Source organism: Lagopus muta, chromosome 1, assembly GCF_023343835.1.
Source record: "Lagopus muta isolate bLagMut1 chromosome 1, bLagMut1 primary, whole genome shotgun sequence".
NCBI classification, from domain to species: Eukaryota; Metazoa; Chordata; class Aves; order Galliformes; family Phasianidae; genus Lagopus; species Lagopus muta.
This window is the reverse complement of record NC_064433.1, coordinates 135,070,252-135,095,229: the sequence shown is the minus strand read 5'-3', so window position 1 is coordinate 135,095,229 and position 24,978 is coordinate 135,070,252. Positions and strand designations below refer to the sequence as shown.

Sequence of the window (24,978 nt, the reverse complement as noted above, 5' to 3'; positions counted from 1 at the left end):
ATTTTAAATAAAAAACACTCCAATCTTTCAACAGCTGATTTCCATCCTAACAAAGGACAGAAACAAAACAAAAAAAAAAGGAAGACCATTAACTCCGATCAGCTGTGAGTTTTACAAATGCCTGAATATTCCAGGACCTGAAATTAGGAGTAGCTAACTAAGGTAGATCAAGCAGTTTTGAGATGGAGCCATAGGAAGTTAGAAGCGAAAGATTATTAGCTCAGTTAGTCCACCCAGTTAAATGATCACTTTAAGGGGCACCAGTAGGGAAAAAGGTTCAAATACAAGCAACTTTAGTCATAACTAAAAGAAATGATAAGATTTTTTGTTGCTTTTTAAAAAACAAAACAGCAAAAAAAACCTTTTACTGTAGGGAGGGAGGGGAATCTGAGGTGCTTGACATCTCAGAAATGTGCTTTCTGAAAAAGGAAACTCACTTTGAGGCCAAGGGAAAAAAAAATAAACAAAGAGAGAATGAAAGTATTTTTTGAACCTTAATTTTGAAGACTTTAGAGGTTTAGTCTGTATACTTCAATAACAAAATATAACCTTTAGAGAACTCAGTTCGTCTTTCACATTTCTAAGTTCAGTTTCCTTTTGTTCCAGAATGAAATTTAAGTCTTCTTGAGCTTTGGATCCTTTTTGCTGTTCCTGTATTTGGCTTTCATAAAAAGCAAGTTTTTCAGACATCTCTTCAATCTTAGCTAACAGATCTTGATTTTCAATTGTTGCTTTTTCACCAGCACTCTTCAGCTCCTGGATATCATGTTGAAGGGCTTCTTTTTCAGACAACACTTCTTCCAACTCTTCTTTCACAAGATCTTTTTCTCTTCCAAGATCCTGAAGCAGGGATCTATGTTCTGTATACTGAGTTGCTTTTTCTTCCTCTAGTCTTTCAATTTCCCTCTGCAAATGAAGAACTTTTTCTTCATTCTGTAGAGCAAAGCACTGCTTTTCTTTCATTTTTATCAAGTGTTCATTTGCAATCTGTAGTAAGTTGAGAAAATCACATTCCTCATTAGAGTCAGAAATGCTGCACCCCACTTGCTCAAGCATATGGTACAATTGAGTTCTTCCTAGGGATTTGTGAGCTTGTTCACTTTCAAGTAATGATGATATATGGTCTTTTTCTTCAGTCATCATTTGTAGTTTCTTCTCTAAGTTTTCAGACTGCTCTTTCAATACTAGCCAACCATCTTTTTCACATGTTATTTTTTCCAGCTTTTTACTTAATTCCTCTTTTTCCTGAACAATTTTCTTATTTTCCTCACGAAGAGCAGATATTTCAGATGAAAGGTTCTCTCTTTCACGCACCAGAGTGTCAATCTGGTTTTCCAATTGCCCTAACATTTCAGTGTTTTCATTCTTACCAGTTAAAGCATCATTCAGCCTCTCTGTTAATTCCTCTAGCTTTTTCTTCAAGTCACTATTACACTGGTTAGCAACATCTACCTCTTGCTGAAGTTCCTGAACTTTTCCTTGTTCTTGCTTGCACCTTTCCTGAAGGGCTTCTCTCTCTTCACCTGAGCATTTTACTTCATTTAAAATATCCTTGTTTTGATTGGCAAGAGCAATTATCTTCTCTTCCAGCTCCCTTATAGAAGCCTCTTTTTGGTGAACGCTGCTTGTTATTGTGTCATTTTCCTCCTGAAGATCAACAATGTTACGTTTAAGTTCTTCTATCTCTAGCTGATAAGAAGACAATTTCTGTGTTTCTGCCTGGAGGCGATTCACAGTTTCAAGAAGAACATCCTTCTCATTGAAAGCAGCCCGGAGTTTCTGTTGCAGTTCACTGACATCAGATGCTTGCTGTTGTTTCATTGATTCAAACTGCTGGCTGATCTTTCCAGCAGATTCTCCTAACTCAGTCTGTATTGTTTCCAGAGTTTCTCTCAGGCTATCATAACTGAGCACGGCATCTTCCTTCTCCTGAGTTAGCTTTTCAAGTTGGTCTTTAAGATCCTGCATTTCAAACATTAATGCCATTTTTTCTTTTTCAGAACTGGATAATAATGTTTTATTTAGCTCCGAGATTTCTCTTTCATGTTGCTCCCTCAAATTCTGAGTTTCTAGTTTATGTTCTTCTGCTGTGGTTTCCCAGTGGTGTCTTGCTGCTTGAAGCTCCAATTTTAGTTTTTCAATCACACAACAATAGTCTTCTTTAATAAGCTGCAATTCATTTATCTTAAAATCCAAGTCTTCCCTTTCATGAAAATGCTCATCTTTTATGCGATGAATTTCCTCCTCCAGTTTTAGTTTAACATTATTCATATAAGTTAGCTCATCCTTTAGAATACTATGTTGAGACTGGAGATCACCTAAGCTACATTCCAGGTGTCTAATTTTTTCTTCCATTTTTGCTTCTACGCAATGCTCTTCTTGCATACCTAAAACATCTACCTTGTCTTCTATATTTTTGTTTAAGACTTGTTTTTGCTGCTCAAAGTCATGCTCATGCTGCTCACTATGACCATACGCTTCATCTTTCACATTTTTCTCTTTCATTAAGTCCACCTCTGCCAAATGGTGCTGTAACTGATCTATCTGATTTTGCTTTTCTTCATTTTCTTTAGAAGATATTTCAATGTGATGCATCAGTTCTGACACCTCTTCCTGATGAGCAGCTTTTAATCGTTTAAGCTCTTCACTCAGACTACTGATTTCATTGTGGTAACACTGAGAGTTGCTTTTAATAGTTTCTTGTAGAGTTGCAATTTCTTTGTTTTTGTTACCATTCACAGTTTCCAACTGCTTGTTCAAGCACAAGATTTGTTCCTCGTAAGTAGATTTAATTTTTTGGACATAATCTTGTAATCTTTTAACTTCTTCTTGATTATCACTACAACACTCAATCTGTTCCATCAGCTCCATGTGTTTCTTCTCTTGCTCTTCTAATTCTGTTTTCAGCTTTGTTAAGTCCTCATTGTATTTGGATTGTGCATTTATCAATTCATTCTTCAGAGCTTTTATTTCTTCCAGAGAGTCAGTATTTGATTGCTCCAGTTGCTTCTGCAATTCTTCTGTCTTAGCCACTGCAGCCTAAACAAACATACAACTTATTAAATACTGATAACTTAGCAGATATAACTTCCGAATAAATTGTTTATAGTAATAAACTAGAGGATTTAGGAGTCCTTAGTTTTTAAAATTGCTATAGTTTTTAAATAGTCAGCTATTTTACAGCAAATCGATTCACAAGACTCTGCAGAGAGTACACAGTAGCCTGTTGGTAAAAAAAAAATAAAAAAATCTCATTAAATAGTCATGATAAATTTCAGCTTTAGCAACTACTGTGATCATGTATTAAAGACAAAAAAACTTTTATCACATCAAACTCAAGTAGCTAGTATATAAAACGAGTCATCAATTCTATGTGACTGACTCTTTACTTTTTTACTGATGTTAAGTTCTTTACAGAGAGAGTGGTGAGGTGCTGGAACAGGCTGCCCAGAGAGGTTGTGGATGCCCTGTACCTGGAGGTGTTCAAGGCCGGGTTGGATGGGGCCCTGGGCAGCCTGGTCTAGTGTTAAATGGGGAGGTTGGTGGCCCTGCACGTGGCAGGGGGGTTGGAGATTCAGGATCCTTGAGGTCCCTTCCAACCCGGGCCATTCTGTGATTCTGTGATGTGATTTACGTGACTGAGCTCACAAGCTGCTTTCAAAGTGTGTGTGAAAGTAAAACCTCATATTTTCCACAAAAAGACAGAGTTGATTAACTGGAGGCATCACATATCTAGGCTACTAATACACAAACTGAATTCTTTTTGAACAGTCATTGATCTAAACAAAATATATAGAAATTTTTCATTTACTGCCAGTCCAGTGAAAGCAATAACTTAGAGGCCAGAGAGAAAATCTGCTCACATATGAAGGTTTTTGATCTTTTAAGATATAATAGAATACATGTGAGTGAAGAAAAAATAAAAGTGAGATATATAAACAGAACTACAAAATAAACATTCTGAAATACTTTAGTACTGTTTTATTTGTTTCAGTACCTCTGCTTCTTGTTTTCTTTGAAGATTTTCTTTTTTCAGAGCTACACATTGTTGCTGACTTTCAGCTTTTTCCAGAAGTACAACATCCAGTCTTTCCGTGAGAGCCTAATTTTAAGGGAGAAATATTATTGGAAAAAAAGTGTTCCCTTAACGATGGAAGCTTGAATGGTTCTTGCAAAGCAATAGAAACATGCACACTGGCCATGTCTGTTTCTTTTTAATCATGTGGACTAGATTGATCTTACTTAGCCCAAATGCAACAGATACAGAACAGGCATACTAGTACAAGGATGTTGAATAGTATGTTTTGTTCAAAATCTTGGTTCTGATCAGCTCGTTTAGTTTTACTGCCTTCTGGAGAAATCTCCATCCAAATTATTAGAAGGATAATTTTCTAGTAGATAAAGTCTACCTCATTTCCAATTTTCACTTTGATGTGCTATCTACAAGTTAGATATCTTTCAGTTATTTTCTTAGAAGTATTTGTGACCTTTAATTCTATGTTTTTGATCTTATCAGCTTACTATCTCTAAAGTTTTCTAAATTGTAAAATCTTTCCACAACAGTCATTCTGATAGGAACAAAAGCCTGTCTAGCCTATTACAGATGGACAAAGTCATGCAGAGGAAATCGTATTATTACATGCAGTTTGTCAAAGAACTCTTATCACAAAAAGTGAAGTAGGGATACAGGCTATGAAGGAAAAAAATGAGAGTGTAGGAAAAAAGATATTTTAAGAAGTGTCTTGACTTCCCACAAACAGATTACGCTGGATTTGAATAAGTTTTACAAATGTTCATTACATATCACAAATTATTTCTGTATATTTATTTCAGCTAGTGCTATGCAATACGTTAGAAACCCATCCTGGATTCTTACCTGAATAATATCATCAGCTCCTCCAGTAGCTGGTTTAGACCTGAGTTCTTCAATTTCTCTCTCCAGTTCTTAAAAAAAAGTTGTAAAGAAATTTCACAGCAAGCATGAATTGATGCTTCACCGTGTCAACCTACTAGTAAAGCCAAAACCTAACACCATTCCTATTCAAATCAGAGTTGTCTTATTTCACCAATTCTCATTTGTTGTTGAGGAATGCAAAGGGCTAAAGGAAATAGAGTAAGCACTCAGTACTGCTTCTCTGGTGCTGATATTCAGCTTGACTTTACAAAGAAGCAAGGCTTCCTCATTTGGATGGAGAGACAACAAATAGAAAGATTTTGGACAATTGTCTTATCTTCTATTTCAAGACCAATTTAAGCCAAAGAAAAGATACATTTATCTCTTCCCCAGTTCTCTGAAAATAGGCAACAGATAGAAGAACAAGATCTTATGAATAATCTCAGTGAAGAAAAGCCAAGTATAGCCAGCCCATCGCTATCCTTACTGTTTTGTTGCGCAGCTACCAACAGTCAGCATGACTGTAACTCCAAACAAGGGGATGCAACACTAATGCACTAAGCAAAAAGAGGGAGCAGAGAGGTGGGGGAACAGCATATGTGAGCACAGTTACATATAGAACGCTTTTAGTTAGTAAGACAAAATTTCATTTTATCCATTTTAGGACTTGTTGTCCCAAGAAGCAAATGATCAAATACCAAGAGAAGCTAGCATTTTCAAAGAAGCCAGAGCACTCCTCAACAGGAGTGTACAAAACCTAACCTGCACTGTCCTCCCATCTGCTAGATTATCCCTGCAACACACATGGGGAACAGACAACAGCAAGCCCCACTTCAACACAATCTACACCTTTTGATAACAGTACACTGTCACACTGAATTAAATTAATAATTGAGAAAAGCAGCGTTTCTTTTTCTTCCCTACCTCACTCTAGGGATTTTAAATCTTATCCTCCCACAAAAATATAGAAATCATAGAAAAGAAAAATAGAGTGTTTATGTAGAATTTAAATCTACCTAGCAAAAAGGTGCAGTACAGTAAGGAAAGGTGAGATAGTACCAAGCATTAAGATGGAAATTACTCCCATTTCAATGAGATACCTGTACATCTTGACTTCACTTTCTGTATTAGCATCATTTGCTTTTTTGCAAACTTGATGAGATCTTCTTTGGGCAATGTGTCCAGCTATAAAAAAGAAAAAAAGAAAAAAGAAAAAAAAGTACATAATACAGAAACCAAATTCCTCTAATCTAGAGGCAAACAGAAAACAAGTCATTTTAATATCTGACTTCCATTAAGTGAAATCTTAGGATGGGAACATGCTCTAGCATGCTCTAGGACAGCAACAGGCCAAGGTATTGCAGTTATCCAGTTCTATCATTTCAAGTGCAACAAGAAGAACTACTCTTAATTCTGTGCTTTTCTGAAATCTTTCTAAAGCACACAACTGGAAAGCATCAATGAGAAAAAAAAGAACTTCACTGGGGAAGGGTTGTAGTTCAGAACACAGGTTAAGATGTTGGGAGTAAGATGATTTGAACAGTGTTTTAAATGTAGTACACTGACCTGAAGTCAGCATTTAACAGTTTACATCCAGAACATGGAAAGAAGTCTTTGTACATTATGAAATACACTACTATCAGAGCTAGATGCTACTAAATAATTTGTCAGTTATTACAACATCAAGTGAACATATCAGTAACAGAACTGTTACATCCTTTCCAAAATGTCTTAGCCTTGTGTTTATATATCAATTTTTGAAGAAGTCTAGAAGCCTGGAAATTGCTTAAAAGTACCCTCATGCCTTTCTGTTAATCACGGCTAGCACGATAAGCTGTAACCCTCTCTACCACTGCTTTTCAAATAAATCTATTTGCAAGATTTGATCACCTTTGATTTGCCTGATCCTGGTGTGGCAGGGGATGCCACCATCTCTTGTCCTCCATCTTGCACCTACAAAAAAATAAAGATACTATGTGAAAACTGAACGTTTTTACACAAACTACCAAAGGAACTGAAGTCTGAAAACATGGAGAACAACTAATATAGTGGGAATTCAACAGAACTACAGTATTTGTGGATCAGTAGATGGAAAAATAGAGAAAAGTCAGACAGAGGCCAATTGGGATTAATCCAATAAAACAGCAGACTTGAACACTCCTGATTTCTAAATCAGTGTTACGATTCTGTTACGCTACTGAAAAGTCATTCTGTTTACAAACAAAGTTGCAATAGTGTGTCTCATCACTGTTATTTAAAAACCATTTAAAAATGCACAAAAAAAAAAGCAAATAAGTTGTAGCGTATCAGCAGTTATAACAAATGTTGGGAACTTCCTAACAAAATACATCCCACAATTATGGCTACTGTTTTTTTTAAACACAGCAGTGATCACTAAAAGTTTAGGCCTGAAAATATATTTTAAAAGGGTCTACATTCTGGACTCTCTATTCCTAACATTTACATGCATGACACTTTTTGCCATGATCTTCCACAGATTTAATCTGTGATACTCTGTTTTATTTTAGAGTAGGTTCACAAGATACGCTTATCAATACTTGGGAATGTAAAAAAACATTCATAAATATGATGGAGAAAAGGGAAATTGAACAGAGACTTGCAACACACGAAGGGCAGAATTTCAGGCTTTAAGTTTTATCCTGTGTTTTCTCTTATTCTAGGGAGTGAGTAGAGGTCTATATCTTCACACACTCCCTTACTTTTATTTTGCTATGCTTTTTATTCCGAGAAAAAAAAAATAATACAAACTTAGGCAAACAAACAAGATTTAAATTATTTTAAATGGATAACTGCTGACAAACAATTTTGAGAGACAAGCTCAGAGAGATAACAGGAAAGACTCTATCTAGAAATACCAGTTCAAGTGCAGACCAAGGACAAAAGCAGTTACAGTTAACTCTCTGGAACATGTGAGCTGGGATTTTTTGAGAAGGTAAAAGGAAACTTGTTAGAAAATAATATGCCTGTCCAACACAAATGTAACATTTATGAAAGAAAGCTATAAATAAGTTTGTAGTTCAAATTATCTTGGTACACAACCTTTGTAAACATTTACGTTCTTAACATTTCAGCACTGTTCTTAGTTCAATGCTGCCACTACAAGCAGTTTATTTACACAGTAGGATTAGGTATAACACATTGGATGTACAGCTTAAGAAAAATGGTAGCACATCTCTCTATACTGCAATAAGGTCAGGAGCTATGTTACTTTTGTGCTACTTGTAGGTAGCATGCACAGAGGCAGCAATGTATCACGTAGTCAGCATCCAGTTTTGCTGTTCTGGGAACAGACACAACAAGGAACTCATGTACAGAGCTTCATTTGTTTGAACTGTAGGAAAAACAAGGAAGGTGGTTACTCAAAAACCCTACTTTTGACAGATTGGGTGTGCCCAAGCCGTGAACCAATACATAGCACACTTCCAAGGACAACACTGAATCCTGTAAGAATTCTCAAGTTCCTGCTCTGTCATTCTGAAACTAGGCTACGCTTCCACACTTGGCTGGTCATGTACACATATATTTAAGGCCTTCCTTGTCTGCATTAAGGTGTCTCCAAGCCACAGTTTAGCATGCTCTCTGTATTTTAATTGCTATCTACTCCCTTCTAGTTTTAAACTGAGACAAGGGAGGTTTAGGTTAGATGTCAGGAGGAAGTTTTTCACACAGGGGAGGTCACACAATGGAACAGGTTGCCCAAGGAGGTTGTGGATGCCCCATTCCTGGAGGCATTCAAGGCCAGGCTGGATGTGGCTCTGGGCAGCCTGGCGACCCTGCATGTAGCAGGGGAGTTGTGAAACTAGATGATCATTGTGGTCCTTTTCAACCCAGGGCATTTTATGAGTGTGATTCTTTCTTCTGCAATAACTAAGCATACTCTTCCACTACTGGCCAGACCTTCTGCTAAGCTGTGCTGTAACCTGCGGCAGTGATGACCATCCTGAGCCGAGATCTGGCAGCACAGCCACAGAGAATTATTCCAAAACACATCCCGGCTAGTGGCCACCTCAGCAGTGGCACGGCCTGAACACAGCTCAGTAACCACTGGCAGGGCTCATTTCATGCACGGTGCTCGAACTCTGTGACGCTGCCTTTGCGTTCATCTCATGTAATCATGGTTACAGAAGCCACACGAGATAGACGTCCAGAAGCCGGACTAGACGATCCTTATGGGTCCAACTCGGGATATTCTGATTCTATACACCCCGCTCGCAGCTGACGCACAGTTAACACACGGGGTTACCTCACTAACCCCTGTTCACCCGGGGGAACTTTTACAGACCGACGTTTGTTCACCCACAATACCCCCACTCGTCAGCTGAGCGCGCTTCCCTTCAGCCAGCCCCGACCGGCTTCCCCCAGCCCCGCACGCGGCACGGCACCCCCAGACGCTCGCCCAGCGTTCTCACATCCCGGCAGCCCCTTCCCGCCCCCTCAGGAGGGAGTCGCACCCCCGCCCCGACCCCGCGGGAGCTGAGGGCTGCGCGCCCGCAAACGCGGCCCGAAGTCACGCGCCTGCGCGAGGGTCAGGTAACGGCCCCCACGGCGACGCTCGCCCGCCCGCCCGTTACCTCCATGACGGAGCCGGCTCGCTGCTAGCGCGGAGCGACCGCGGCGCCCCTGACGGCACCGCTACCCCCGCGCCCCCACTTCCGCCTTCGTCATTCCCGCACGCCGCTAAGGCGGCGCGCCCCCCTGCGGCTGACAGCTGCAGAGCGACAGTCACCGGAGCCCCGCCCCTGAGTATGGCCACGCCTCCTGAGCGCGGCCCCCAGTACAAGAAGACCGGGAGCTGTTGGAGAGGGTCCAGAGGAGAACCACAAAGATAGTCAGGGGGCTGGAGTACCTCGCCTACGAAGACAGGCTGAGGGAGCTGGGCTTGTTCAGCCTGGAGAAAGGAAGGCTGTGGGGTGATCTCATTGTAGCCTTTCAATACCTAATTGCAGCCTAGAAACAGGAGGGGAGTCAACTCTTTGAAAGGGTAGACAACAGCAGGACAAGGGGAAATGGTTTTAAGTTGAGTGAGGGAAGATTTAGGTTGGATGTCAAGGGGTAGTTCTTTACAGAGAGAGTGGTGAGGTGCTGGAACAGGCTGCCCAGAGAGGTTGTGGATGCCCCGTCCCTGGAGGTGTTCAAGGCCAGGTTGGATGGGGCCCTGGGCAGCCTGGTCTAGTATTAAATGGGGAGGTTGGTGGCCCTGCATGTGGCAGGGGGGTTGGATCTTGATGATCCTTGAGGTCCCTTCCAACCCTGGCCATTCTGTGATGTGATCACCTAGTCCAACCATCAGCCCATCTAACCACATCCCTCGGTGCCACACCTCCACACTTCCCAAGCACCTCCAGATACAGTGACTTCACCACCCCCCTGGGCAGCCTGTGCCAGTGCCTCACCACTCCTTCTGAGAAGTCTTCCTTGATATCCAACCTGGGACCCCCCCCAATGTGACTGAAGACTGTCCATACCTAGAAACCATCACCTGCATATACATGTACCACATTAAATAGCAGAAGCCCAGTGTTGCAGCTTGCAGTTCAGTTTCAGAATGAAAAGACCTTTTTCTAGGTTGGAGTTTGAGAGGAAAGATACCTACCAGCATTTTTAAAGTATGCACTTTTTTTCTTTTTTCTGTGTGCATGAACGCACATTGATAATGCTTGCAGTATTTTTGATGTTGCATGGTATGTAATTGATTTTTAATGAGAAGTTGCTTGGCAAAAACAATTTAGGCATATTGTTCTCTTTACAATTCCCCAGATAAATATTGAATATCACTGAATTAATTGGAGTGTCATGAGAGAACACCTACTGTCTTAGTAAATTAGGCAGCTGTGTTTGTCAAGATGTTGCTCTTGGATGAGCAACTTGAATTTTGCTGAGTATTCCTATTGTCCTCCTCCTTTTCAAAATCAAATTATAAATAGTGACAAAAGGCTGAAAGGTTGTTCATACATACCTCAAAAAGCATTCCCTTGTCTTGTGCTCTGTACCCCAGTGCACTCACTATATGTATGTTTATGGCATACTGTAACAGATGCAGGTAAAAATTTGCTGCAGCAGCAGGTAGTTCCTTGCTCTCACAGGCTGCTGGCCAGGTGTGGATCTTTGTAACAAGTCCTTAAGAGCTGCCTTTCCACTACCCCTCTCCTTATGCTCCTCAAAAGTGTGCTCTGTGCTCCCACAGAGCAGCCAACATAGGGGCTGTCTTTCCTCACCCAGCCTGGAAGGCTCTGAACTGGGCCCTGACAGAGCTCCCCACTCTGTGGGATGTGTGTTTGACACACGGGCCAGATCTCACCCTGCTCCCTTTTGTTTTGTGCAAGAGAACTTGTGCAAAACCGATTTCTCTAAACAAATAAAAAGGTTTTGACGCTCCTTGTTTCAGGACTTAAATTGCAACAGGAACTGCGAAACATCCTGTTTAGAGTATAGAAGCAGAATAAAATAGTCATTCCTAGAAAGAACAGAAGAAAAAACACTGAGGATTTTGATGGGTGACCATTTCAATTTGTTACAACCAAACATTTCTTATGCTAAAGTTGCTCCATATTTCTTGGAAGAAATGCTGATTTGCACCTGTAATAGTCTCACATTATTTTCTTAAACAGATTATGAATAGTATCTTACCTATCTCAAAGGAGTCATTAGGATTATGCTTACTGCATGCAGCTAATTTGGGACAAGATAAGTGAGAAAAACAAGAATAATTTATATGCCCTATGTATTCTATAATTTTATTATCTTTGTAAAGATAATTAGTTCTTCTTATAGCATTGTTTATGTAAAACAAGATTGCCAGAAGCCTTATGAAACGTGTTGGGGCAGAGCATAATGAACTTTAGATCTTGCTCTCATTGGAAGGCCAAGTTCCACAGGACTATGTTTAGCCATTGCACAAAGGCTGTGTATAAACACTTGTTCACTAGCACTGAAATTATTAGACCTACAGGAATGTTCTGAAGAGTACAGAATGAGGAAATTACTATAATTTTGCACCTGAGGAATGTGTTTCTAACTTGCAAAGCTGATGCTTTAAATATTTGGCTCTGTAGAATCTGAATCTGCCTTTCCAGCCGGTTCTGTACATCACTAACTTTCCTTTATGAAACACTTTGTGCCAGCCAGTATCCTTGCTTTAAGTTACTTTTATGGCTTCTCTACATACAAAATTAGTATAAAGAAAGGCAGGGTATGAATTTATGGTATGTTAACTATTCATTCCTGTTTGGAAGCTTCAAGTATACTCTCTACACTGTGCAATTGAACTGTAAAATCTGTGGCTGACCATAGCCACATTTACTTAGGTTTAGGGTTATTAGGTTGTGGAATTGTACGGACGACAGGTATAGTGAGAAATTAGTGTGAAAGGGGAGGCTATTCTGAATGTTTTAAGAGTGAATGTGATGCAGGGACAGTACTGTCCTATATTTATACTGCTTTGTGTGTGAAGGGCCCTGTTAGCAATTAAAAAAAAAAAAGAGAGAGAGAGAAGAAATTGTTTATCTAACCCTTAATTCTGTTCTGAAATTGCAACAAGAAATGAGAGGTAAAGAGTTCAGTGTTTTGCTACTAGTCTGCAAAGCCCACCGAGCCTATTCAGAGATTATCATTAAACAAGGAAGGTAAAATTGTGTTTGAGCGCCTAGGGTTGGGTCTGGCTGTAGAAGACTGTTCTGTTGTTGACTGATCATGAAAACTCTTGTAACTGCATATAGAAATAGAAGCAAATAAAGATCAATGTGGCTTATTGGCACAATAACAGGTTATTAGGAATCAGCAGGCCTCATTCTAAGAATTTTTCAATAATTCAGTTACCTTATTTTTCAGATGTCCAGCCTAAGACCATATCCACAGCTGTATTACCACTATCAGAGCAGATACCATAGGTATCTTGCTTTTGACATTCTCCCAGTGTCTCCACAATCATATTAGATGCCTGTAATTCAGCTGTGAGCCTTCACACACTCTGAGCTCGCACTGCTTAAAAATACCAGCTGTCCCTGCAGCAGGTTATGCTAAAGCCCTTCTGGAAAATGATGCGTGACTGATTTGCCTCTTCAACATTAAGCATGGAATACTGCTGCACTACAGCATTCCCAGTCCACCTACGTGGTGCCTAAGTCTGTGCTTCAGGCAGAGCCTGGTTATCCAGCCTAAGCCCATGACTTCAGGCCTGGCAGCATGGTTTGGCTTCATCCTATGAATGGAATGAATTTCCTCAGAGACCCTCTTAGTCTCACCTGTAGCCTTCACTGAACCGGGGCTCCCGTGACTAATCAAGAGATGTGAGTGGAAGTCCAGGCTTAAAAAACAATGTTATTGCACCTCTGGAAAATTCCAGAATTAATCATTAACCTTGTTGTAAAGATAAGGCTTCTTCTGAGTATGTTGACATAAATCTTTATAAAAAATTTATGCTATATAGATTGTAGGCTAAGATATCTATATCCTATATAGGTAGAACAAGTAGAATAAAAGCTACCCTCTGTCAATGGTCTGTTTCCTAACCAGATAAGCAGTAACTTTCAATCCAAGCACAAAGCAGATAATCTGCAGTACAATTAATAGAAAGGAAAGCAGTGCTTCTCTACCTCTGAATGCTAGCTAAGAAGGTAGAATAGCTCTTTCTCTGCCTCTTGCCTTAATTATTTTTTAAGCTTGGCACTTCTTCCATTTTGGTTTTTAAATGGCCACCTTCCACATGTGGAAGTAAAATGGCTCTGCTATTTTGTAAAGACAGTCAAGCTACAGGGAGATCATGACTACCCTGAAACTCATACAGCAGTTTTTAGTAAAGCAGAGTATCAAAGCAGTAATCTTCATTCATTCCAGTGGGAGGACTTGATTTCGTATCTGTTAGCGCAGAGCTACAAAGCAGGCAAACGTGATAGTTAGTATGCATTAATGAACGCTGGTTTTCAAACATTTGTCAGCTATCAAAACTCTGCAGGTATGCTTTCATAGAAGAGAAGCAGCACTGAAGAGCTTGCTGTGGGGTTGCATCAGCTAAACTGACACAGGTCCTGTTTGAGCTTACATAGAAGAAGTTGCACTTGTATAAGAAAGTCAGTAAAATCATGCTTCTAGGTAGTTGGACAAAAATAAAGTACCAGTGTATGTTCAGAGCATATGTCTGACTTGAGCTCTGAACATAGCTCTGTCACTGTAGTAAACAGAGAATCACAAAGTCTACAGTGGTTTAGACTGTGAAATAATGTAGTTAACCATGTACAATCTCCTTCTGCTGGTGCTCTGTGATTTATAGTATCTTATGTCAAAATATATTAAACGTCTTACCAATGTACACATTAGTTATAAACACATCATTTAAAGCTATTCTATACATAGCAACTGATAAAGATATGCAAGTTAAAGGCACTCTGAATGTTGGCACTCTCCAGCCGTCTACACAAGCACACACACATATCTGTTGTGATACTCTCACAACAGACACCAAAATACAATCATTTCCAGGACCATTGGGGGATGCACATAGCCTATACCCCTTTCTCAAACTTTTCCTGTAACTACAGATGCAGTCTTACTGAGAACAACTAATTGTTACCAGTAGTTTTACAAGGAATTAATTTCAATGCATAACATATTACAAATGGGTTGTTCTGTCTCAACGATGCTGGGTTAAAATGGCTTAAAAGGAAAAAAACATCTCATTTTTCTATTCCCCTGCCAGCTATATTTTCTCATAAAGGTTTGTGTTTCCATCTTTGAATATATATTATATATATTCAAATATATATATTATATATATTCAAAGATGGATTATATATTTATACGTATGATATAAATGAGATAAGGAAAGATGATCCAGTAAGTATCCAGTGCTTGTTCACCCTCTTTTTTTTTTTTCTTCTCCCAAGATTGCTTTCTCTGACCTGCATTACTTTTATCTGCTTTTCAGAGCAGCTGAATTCCAGATGGGTGAAGATATAGCTAAGGAAGATAAACAAGTATGACACAAGCCTATGTCACCCTCACCCTGCAGCAGATGCCTTCAGCATTTTGTCCTTCTAATAAACAGAGAGATTTCAAAAGAGGAGCAAATAGGTCACCTGTGCAACCTCATAATATGTTACCTAGCTACTGAGTTAAGCATATTTTCTATTTACTGATAGCTCTTATGACCCTGAATGAGGATTAGATTGACAAAGAGCTGACTCACTTCATTTCTTGGAGTGACCCAAGAGAATAGAAATAGTCAGAGAGCAGGCAACACCTTTTCCTTGTACTGGTGACAGTGAAATAACAAGCTAAGTTAATCATGAACAAAAACTAGAGAAGACACAGAAACCTACCCAGGCTCATGTTTAATTTTGCTGCAAGGAGCAGCAGCACCTCTGTTAGATGATTTTTTTTTTCTTAGCCAGTTTTCAGATACATCCTTTATATGTGGCCAGGAATCTCCACTGATCAAAAGTCCTCCCAATGCCTACGTTTGCATCTGTTTAACGGATACATACTTCTAGTTCCAGTATTTCCTGCATTTTTAAGAGAAACTTGTTGGGTTGAGAGCTGACAATTTAACTTCCACATTTGATAGGAAGCCTTTTGTTGTTTCCAAACTTGATATTGGTGCTCTTTAAAGAAATATGTTCAATTTAGATATTTGGATAAATCTCTATCTTGAAATGGTCTGTGCACACTGGCTTTTGCTGCTGTTAGTAGATCCCTGGAACCTCCTTGGGCCAAAGAGAAAATTCATGCAGTAAACATTTTGTGTTGAGCTATAGAAACCAAGACAGTATTTTCCTCTAGCTGCTGTAGTTGTTTTCCCTCTGACATTCAGGCTGCAAATCCAGTTAAACAGGAACTCTTCAGGGGCTTTTTGTGTGTTGAACTCAGTAGCGACACTTCAAATGTAGAAGTGGTTTGATTGGTAATAGTTGTCTGTGATTAAAAGGGCAATGGATTATTTTGACTAATTTCCTACCAACTGAAGAAATGTCTATAGTTCTGGTGCTAATGCTAAAGCATTATTTGATAATATTGAGCAAACCTTAGTGCAACTAAAGGTTCTAATTGAGCTGGTTTTATATTTAGTCAACAAGGGAAGAGCATAGAAAAGGAGTAGGTGATAATGTGATAAGTCTGATGGACACATTTATGAAGGTGGAGAAGGGACAAATATTGTCAGCACTGACTCTTGACCTGCTTCATATGAACTTTCAGGATTTTCTGCAGAGGTCTGCAGAAGTTGGTGCTATTCATTTCAAAAAGGCAACAATGGCAAAACCTTCTTGTCTTGATGCATTAGTATCTACAACCTTCACAGCTGGATTGAAGATGAGTACCTCTCTATAGCCCTGTAACAAATTTCATCAGATAATGGGTGTTTGATGTCTTTCGAAATGCTGCTTTCATCTCAATGGCATTTATGATGCCTGGCTTAAAACAAGAAAAAAATAAAATGATTCTACTTGGTGCACTTCTCTTGCTTTGTTTATTCTTGACCAACATTTAAAATTCTTTATTGTTGTTCATTTATCAATTAACATTTATACAATGTGGGAATAGCATATTATAATGCCCACAGCTTTTTTTCCTGTTCGTTTCCTAATTTCTGATTTGAAAATGCCAGTGATATCAACTCCAGTTTAACAAAGACAGAAACCCAAAATATCTGAAATAATTCAGTTAATGCTAAAAGTTACTGTGGAAGGGTTGAATGGCAAATAATCAGGGAAGGAGCATTTTATTCAGGGAGGCAAATCTACATTCCACATAGTTTGAACAATCTCATCATAATGAATAATCAGTAGTGTGTGAAAGATTTTGAAAGGCATTTTGTGAAGGAAAAGCAAAATATGGAAAAAGGAAAATGCTGATAGATTGTAAAAATAACTTCTGTTGCTAATATTCACAATTCCGTGCGAAAAACTAGAGAGGTGTCAGCCATTTTCTTCTTGTAATCCTGATCAAATTTCTTGTTCATTGCCACAGTCAAATAATTCTTCCAGTCTCCAACAGCTCCTATGAAAAAGAAAATATTTTAATTTACCATTATTTCTTGTAGCCCACGACTTACTAAAGATCGATACTTGAATAGAACGATTATTTCAAGGAAGAATGACAAGCAGAGACTTAATGCCAGTAATAAAACTCAGTACCTTTTCTCATGAATGGGGAAACTGAGTGATCCATTACTCCCTCAAAATCCCTAGTGTAGTTTGCCATGGGATTGTCTTTCATTATCTCAAATGAGGTATTATATATTATTCTGTTGAGAACCTCCTCGTCTAAGTCCTTCTCCAGAAACTTCATAATCTTACGAATTTCTCTCTTTGGATTCTGCAGAGAAGAAAGTACGACAAGAAACAGAGCCAAAAAAAGCAAGGAAATTGGAGTTGTTATCAAGGTGAAAAGTAAAGTTGTGTGAAGGTTTACAGGTACAGATGACATAATAGGCATCTGTTGATTTTAGATATGTACTGAACTTCCAGATTTCAAACAGATCTCTATAAACACACATTCAGGCTTTACCTCCTTCATATCCTCATAGAAGAGGAAGAGAATACGGTGCTTGTCTTTTGCCTTCCACCATCCTTTTACGTGGTCATACCAGGAGCCCCAAAGCACTGAAAAAGGAGTAACAGCAGCAGTAGCTATAAATACCCAGTCTTGTCTTGAAGTGTCTGCGTCTCTGACACTTCCTCCACAATCAATGTCTGTATATTTCCCTGTTTTTTAAGCTAGTTTTGATTCACTTTCAGTTTGCCCTGCAGGGTGTTGGACTATACGGACAAGAAAGGTTCCTTTCAACCTGTATTATTCTAACTGGTTGAATTATTTGGTATGCTGTCAGAAGTGGCTGTTTCTCTCCAGTAAGTACCAAGCTGACTGGCTTGGACAGAGGTTGCTATGTTCTAAGCAACTGCGCTGGCAGAAGAAGGCATGCAAGTGGAGACTTTTAATTAGGCATGAGACTTTCACTCTGGTCCAGACAGTGGTGCTTCTAGGTCTACATATTTCCAAAAAGGACCTATGGAAACTTTTTCTGACCAAAATTGAACACTGTCATCCAAATGAACAGGTTTTATTTTTTGGATATTAGTGCCTCTTTTAGAAGAAGAATCAGTTTATGAGGTTGCCTGTCCTTAGCTAGATAATTGGCTTTTTTCAGATGCCTGATTTTTAGACAGTTGAATTTATGTAAAAGGACTCTCCTAGTTCAAATTCATGCTGCACAATCTATGCATAATTAAACTTGGCTCTCTTGTGTGTCATGCTAGAATACAGCCATTGAGCTGTTGTATTTTCCCTGGTGGCTTCTAAGCAGGTTTCTTTTATCCTCACAGAGAAAAACCTAAAAATCATCACATATGGTTTTGAAAGATAATGGAGTAAAGAACAGCATTGTTTATTTTTTTTTTCTCTCAAAGTGTGCATGTAAATATATGGTTCATCTTTTAGGTATTCAAAGGTAAAAACCTTTGAATGAAGAGAAATTACTACTGAAACACTTTTAGTGGGTATTCCTCCACAGACTGTCAGCACTGAATTTCAAAACAGATATTTAGCTATTGGGTAGTTTTAAATGAACAAAATTTCTTAAACAACTATTTGCAGCTCATCACCTTCTCCACTCATGAATTTCTCTGTGAATTCCTCAATGGTTCCTGGGTCAGGCAATACTTTATTCATTCTGTGGAAATGGTAGTATGACACCAGGTTGTCTTTTGCATTTCTTGCCACATAGATGATCTTTGTTGGATGTGAAAATGAGAGAGAAAGAGAGAGAGAAAATACAAGATTAAGCATGCTTCTATAAATATTGAGCTTCTCCTTGTTTTCCCTTGGAGCCTGAGTAACAAAGGCTGAAGAGATTTTGCTTGGAAACTGCCATTCTCTGACCTCCAACACAGAAAACTCAGCCACCACTTCTTTAGTTTCACACAGACCTTGAGCAATAAAGGGGAGGTAGCTGAGGAGACCTTTCACAAAGATTCTGGAAACCACATTCAGTCTGCTTTTATTACTTTCTTTCCATTTGAAGTAGAGAGATTCCTACCTCTTCAGCCTTACCTTGCACTTTTGTTCCCAGAAGGAGGGAGGTACCAGCTGCACAGGGAGATGACTTTTCATTGTTCGTGGAGAAGGCATAGCTTCAGCTAACTTCAGGCCTGCAGAAAGACTATTTATGAGAACTGACCTGCTCTTTAAGTTCTACTAGTGCTTCTTTGTTATTGAGATTTTGATGGTGACCTTTTAGAAGGTCACCTTAAAACGATCATTTATCTCTGAAGCAACTAAACAGAACGTAGACAACATTGCATAAGCAACTTTTGTGCTTCTGAAGGAATTTTTACTCATGTAATTTTACTTATGTGTTGAGGACATCTGCAGCTGATTTAGGTACTGTGGAGTACAACACACAGCTTTCAGAGGCACACCTTCAGTAGGGCCTGTGCCACATCTGCCAGCCTTGTATCAGCTTGTGTAGTACTCAATGCTTGTGGTAAAGCAAATGAACTGCATCCTGATTCTTGTTGTGGCACATAGCACATTGGCAAAGAAAGCCCATGGCATCAGTTATGGATGCTTGTTTTATTTCCCTTCATTTAAAATACAAGTCTATTTATGTGATATTCACCTGAGTATCCGAGAGATGAAGAATCTGGGATATGCCACTCAAGGAAAGGATGGCGTTTGTAAGTACTGGCACGTCTACACTTCTCAACGTCTCCATTTTGTTCAATCATATCCACTATCTCCTGTGTCCACGTAGTACCTGAAAATGTCAGTGCTTAGGTGTTTCGCCTAGGGAGAGCTGAGAGTCTCTTCTGCTAGGGAACTGAAAGCTGGAAGGATGGAATCCGTGTCAAAAGAGGAAGGAACAGCACAGAGCGTGACTGAAAAAACAGGAAGAGAGGATAATGGAGGAAAAATGCATAGTTAGGTATAAAAAGGTGATTTCCAAAGCACAGTTTCAGGGATTCTGTTTTTGAAACGTTTTTTTTCTTTCTAACAGAAACACCCTCTACTGCCACTGCGAGATAAACAGACACAGTACTGTTTGGAGATCTGCATTATTTGAAAAGAAGAATGAAACTCCCGTATCCCAACTTCCACCTTTTCACAACAATTCAACAATTTCAATTTTTGTTTTCATCCTGAATTTGAATGAAAAAAAAAAAAAGAAATACATAATCTTTGAGTGAGTATATAGTTTGACAATATAAAAAAGTTGCAGTATTTTCAATATTCTCATGTGAAATGCTTTAATGAAGCTCAGTACATTTTATTTCATCTGCCTGAATTAATGCAACACCTTGTGTCTCTCATGTGCCTCTTTTCTGTTGTAGCTGTGGTCATGAGGGCAATCACATCTCTTCCCAGGTACTTTGGCTAGAGAACCAGCTAAGGAATAACCTGGAAAGCTATCTGGGTAGGAAATTCAGCCACTAATAGGGTGCTTGAACTGTGTGAACCTGGCAGATATAATATAATGTCAAATGTACTCCTGATTTTATTTATTTTCAGTACTATGGTTGAGATATTTTAATCTAGGCAGACTCAAATAACATCCTTTTAGTTAAAGTAGACTAGAGATAAGCTAAAATCTTTCAGCAAAATATTTTCTCTACCTTCAAAAATAAATAATTTTGGGTAACAATATGCTTTTTTTTTTTTTTTTCTGCTGGAAACAACACTTAAAAATTCTTGCTAGTTTTTTGTGACCTTCAAATGCCATTGAGTTCCCAAATCCCCTGAACTGTCTGTATTTCTGTTCATTCAGTGCAAGCACTGAAATCCTGTTACTTGCTGCTTTCCCATAAAGTAAGTATAAATGATCTAATCAAAAGGAGAAATAGTAATTAATTATAAGTCCAGTCAGTGAATTTGGTTATTTATTTAAGAAAAGTAATCTATCTCCAGTTAGGTTTCCTGTACTGGTTTATGCTAAGTCATTAGGATATGGTAAATTCAAGTATGAATGCGATTCACACTTGTACAGTTTCTGTTATCTCTCAATGAACTGTGATTTTTACCAGACTTTGTTAAATAACCATCTGCTGATGGAAAAGTTCTACAGTACATTAGTATCTATAGCCTACATTGAAGGAAATGTGTGAGCAATTAGACTTTGACCATTTGAACTTCAATAGTAATAGTCCGTAATTTCTGCCAAAGGAGTCAAAAGTTGCTCACCACAGCTAATAGAGCTTCATGTCTTTAAAATGTAAGTCAGTTTTGGGATTAAACAAATATCAGTCGCAACAGAAAAATGGAATTCTCCATTCCTTTCATGGTAGTGAGCACTATCCTAAACTTTTATGTTCTATTTACTATGTTACACAAACCTGCTTTTGCATATGTTGCAATGAGTAGATCATCAGGTCTGGCTTTGAAGTTCCACACTTGATCCCATACGGTGCATATTGGTTTCATGACAGGAATACCTTGCACTTCACCCAATTCAGATCGGAGCAAATCATCATCCAGACTCAAATTTTTCATTTTATCCAGGGACATTTTGTCCTGCGTGAGGAATGAAAGGCTTGGAAATTGACATGTTTGCCAAATTGACTCACCCAACCTCAAGGTCCCTTTCCATATCCTCTGATTTACTTGCCTGTGTTTCAAGCTATCTGAGTCCATATTTATGCTCCTGGATGTAATTTGAAGAAATGCTTGGCATGTTGCTGTTGGCAACTCTCAGCATCTTTAAAAACCACTCCATTTACTCAGATACAAGAAGAGATTAAAAAACCCCAAACATTATTTCCATCTTTAGGCATTTTAGAAAACATATTGATGTAAAACACTGACTGTAATTGTGACATTTGAAAGGCAAGAAAAACTAATCAGGGATGTGATTCAAAAGACAATAGAGCCTAAAAGCTCCCACTGAAGTCAGCACATAGGACCCAACCTTTTGTTCTGAAAGAAAATAAACAGACTCTCCTGACAACACCCCTTGGGCCTGATACTCACGATAAATATGTGCAGAACTTGTCTGGTCTGTGTTTCGTCCTTGCAGCTTTTCGCTTTTAGGGCTTTTTGCTGAATACTGGATTTTTTTACCGATAGATAACCTGAAACAGATAGATGATTAACTAAAGTCTGTTACACATTAATTATTTAAATCAACCCAGTTGAATCCGCTGCCCATCCTACAGCTTTACAAAAAGTAGTTACAGATTTATGTATTCCTTTTGAGGAATATTCTAGCCATAAAATTCAAAGTTCCAGAATCTGATTGGTGGAAATTTCTGCATTCGGGGAGGCTACAGAAATAACCTCAATTACAAATATGAGTTAGAAAGGATAAAAGACTGATTTCAATTTCAACAGCAAACACTGTCAAAATATTTCCGTTTGTTTCCATATTTACTCACATCTGTTTTCACACAGATTCTGTTGAACAGAGCAAGAAGTTGGTTGGTGACTGAGCTCTGAGTCAAGAAATTAAAAAAAAAAAGACAAAAAAAACTTACAAGAGAAGTTTTCATGCTTGAATGTCTTCAGCCATAGGTCATATCAGTGACAGTGTAACTGCCCAGATCTTCAGACAGATGTAGAATGAAAGCTTGGCTGGAATTTCTATCCCTCCTATGAGTGTGATGAGAGCAAGGGAGGAAATACAGCAGCAGCCAATAGCTGAAGAGTTTTTCTGGCTTGGTTAATTAACTCCTTTTTAATCCTGTCATGGAAAACTACTTTGAATTCTCATCTGAAGTACGATTCTTTGCTGAAAACAACCTTGGATGTTGGCTACTACCTCCAGGCAGATTATTTTAATTTGTATTGTTGTCAATAGTCATGAAATGATACATTTTCTTTCTAATATTAGTCTAAGTTGCCAGAACAGTTTATTTGCTGTTAACACCTAAGATCCATGGGACTGGATTAATTGGTTTCATTTTCATGATATTTGGTACTATGCTCATTTAATGGAAGTCCAAGGATATGTTTTATTGATGGGGCTAGCCATTTTTGCTTTGGACTACTTTCTAACAGGCTCACTGCTCAACTAGTATGGCATTGCAGGGTTTGGTATCCCCACACGTGAGGTAATGTTTCTTTCTAAAATCTAAGTTTCTGCCTAACTCTGTATGAGGTGCTGGGAGAGATAATGATGTGCCCTACATGAGTCACAAACAGCACAGTAACACTGGCTGACAAAAGTCGAATAATGACACTTTTATATTAATTCTCAAATATTGCAGTCAGATGTTTGAATGCATCAGAAGAAGTTATTCTTTTCCTGAGGCAAAATGTAGGTCGCTTCAGCTGAACTCAAGAAAGTTTGGATGGATTGTATTCATAAGCAAAATTATGAATACACAGCACTGCTGTCTGGTCCTGCTTCTATTTTCCACTGAAGGTACGCAGTCACTCTGCGTCCTCAAAACTCCTGTTTGGTTGTTCTTTGGATGGCCTGGCAAGATTTGTATCTGAAATAGCTTTATTTCTGTTTCCATTTTAAAAGATATTTAATGCATGCAAATCAAATGAGGATGTGACCATCCTTGCACAATCTTTTATGGAGGGCTAATCAGCATTCTACCCCTTGATCCACATGCAGTTTACATTTCCCAGAAATTTTACAGGTTATATGTTATGTTAGTAACGTGGGCTTTTGTACAAAGCCCAAGAGAGCTGACATGAACTGTTCAAGATCACTGATACATAGAGTCATAGAACGGTGTGGGTTGAAAGGGACATTAAAGACCATCTAGTTCAACCCCTTTCCATGAGCAGAGACACCTTCTAGTAGATCAGTTTGCTCAAAGGCCCATGCAACCTGGCCTTGAACACTTCTAGGGATGGGTCATCCATTCCTTCTCTGGGCAACCTGTGCCAATGCCTCATCATTAAGAATTTCTTATATAATCAAAGTCCACCCCTTTTTATTTTAAAGCCATTATATCTTGTTCTGTCACTCTACTTCCTGATATAGAGTCCCTTCCCATTTTTCCTGTAGGCCCTTTTAAATTTTTAAAGGCTACAATGAGGTCTCCCGAAACCCTTCTCCAGGCTTGAAAACCTCAGCTCCCCCAGCCTGTCTTCTGGGCTGCATGCACAAATTGCTGTCTCATGTTCAGCTTTTCATCTACTACTACTCCCAAAGAAGACTGTACTTCATCCATTTCCCATTCAGCCTGTATTTGCGTTTGGGATTGCCCTGATCCAGTCGCAGGACCTTGCACTTGACATTGTTGAACAGCATGAGATTTGTGTGGGCCCACCTCTCAAACCTGTCAAGGTCTCTCTGGATGACATCCCTTCCCCTCTAATGTGTTGACTGCACCACACACAGCTTGATGTCATATGCAAACTGGCTGAGGGTACATTCAATCTCACTGTCCACAAATATATTAAGTAGCATTGGCCACAATGCCACCCCCTGAAAAATACCATTTGTCAGTGGTTTCCACATGGACATTAAGCCATTGACTGTTAATGCAGTAGTCCAGCTAATTCTTCATCTATGGAGTGGTCCACCCACCAGATCCATATCTCTGAAGTTTAGAGACAAGGGTGTCATGCAGTATAAGTGTTAAATGCTTTGTACAAGTCCAGGTAGTATCACCAAGGTTGGAAAAGACATCTAAGAGAATCCAGTTCAACCAGCTACATATCACCAATATTTCCCACGAAGCCATATATCTCAATACAACATCTAAATGTTTATTGAACACCTCCAGGGATGATGACTCCACCACCTTCCTGAGCAGCCTGCACCAGTTCCAGACCACTCTCTTGGAGAATAAGTATTTCCTAATGTCCAACCTGAATGTCCTCTCGTGCAACTTGAGGCCATTCCCTCTAGTCCTATTTCTAGTTACATGGAAGAATAGGCTGACCTCCATCTCACTACAACTTCCTTTCAGGATGTTGTAGAGAGTGAAAAGGTCGTCTCTGAGCCTCCTCTTCTCCACACTAAACAAACTCAGATCCCTCAGCCACTCTTCATAAGACTTGTGCTCCAGACCCCTCACCAGTTTTGTTGACCTTCTTTGTTGACACACTCCAAGACTTCGATGTCTTTCTTGTAGTGAGGGGCCCAAAACTGAACACAGTACCTGAGCTGTAGCCTC

At 39.1% G+C, this 24,978-nt stretch overlaps 2 protein-coding genes across 2 annotated transcripts in view; both read right to left on the bottom strand.

The window, feature by feature from the left end:
* GCC2 (GRIP and coiled-coil domain containing 2) overlaps window positions 1–9,589 on the bottom strand; it is a 31,525-nt gene extending 21,936 nt beyond the window's left edge. Inside the window, exons 1-6 of the mRNA XM_048935965.1 lie at window positions 9,487–9,589; window positions 6,785–6,847; window positions 5,995–6,079; window positions 4,877–4,944; window positions 3,998–4,102; window positions 550–3,039 (exon numbers count right to left, since the gene is read on the bottom strand). Of these exons, the coding sequence (XP_048791922.1) occupies window positions 550–3,039; window positions 3,998–4,102; window positions 4,877–4,944; window positions 5,995–6,079; window positions 6,785–6,847; window positions 9,487–9,492 (2,817 nt within the window). The 5' untranslated portion in view covers window positions 9,493–9,589. The remainder of the gene's footprint in view (window positions 1–549; window positions 3,040–3,997; window positions 4,103–4,876; window positions 4,945–5,994; window positions 6,080–6,784; window positions 6,848–9,486) is intronic.
* A 6,765-nt stretch (window positions 9,590–16,354) lies between these two features.
* Window positions 16,355–22,493, bottom strand: SULT1C4 (sulfotransferase family 1C member 4). Its single transcript, XM_048936069.1, has 9 exons — window positions 22,372–22,493; window positions 21,869–21,969; window positions 21,235–21,412; window positions 19,524–19,661; window positions 18,956–19,053; window positions 18,508–18,634; window positions 17,414–17,508; window positions 17,041–17,221; window positions 16,355–16,903 (listed from the first exon to the last, which is right to left on the bottom strand). Exons 3-9 carry the CDS (start codon window positions 21,404–21,406, stop codon window positions 16,791–16,793), a joined length of 924 nt encoding a protein of 307 aa, XP_048792026.1. The 5' UTR covers window positions 21,407–21,412; window positions 21,869–21,969; window positions 22,372–22,493; the 3' UTR covers window positions 16,355–16,790.
* Window positions 22,494–24,978: the final 2,485 nt, after the last annotated feature.

Excerpts from the sequence above, each read along its gene's own strand:
- SULT1C4 (XM_048936069.1), bottom strand. The coding sequence starts at position 21,406 with ATGTCCCTGGATAAAATGAAAAATTTGAGTCTGGATGATGATTTGCTC. Across the intron at positions 17,222-17,413 it reads TCTATGAGGATATGAAGGAG|AATCCAAAGAGAGAAATTCG; the intron begins GTAAAGCCTGAA and ends TCTTCTCTGCAG. Across the intron at positions 16,904-17,040 it reads TTCCCCATTCATGAGAAAAG|GAGCTGTTGGAGACTGGAAG; the intron begins GTACTGAGTTTT and ends TCTTTTTCATAG.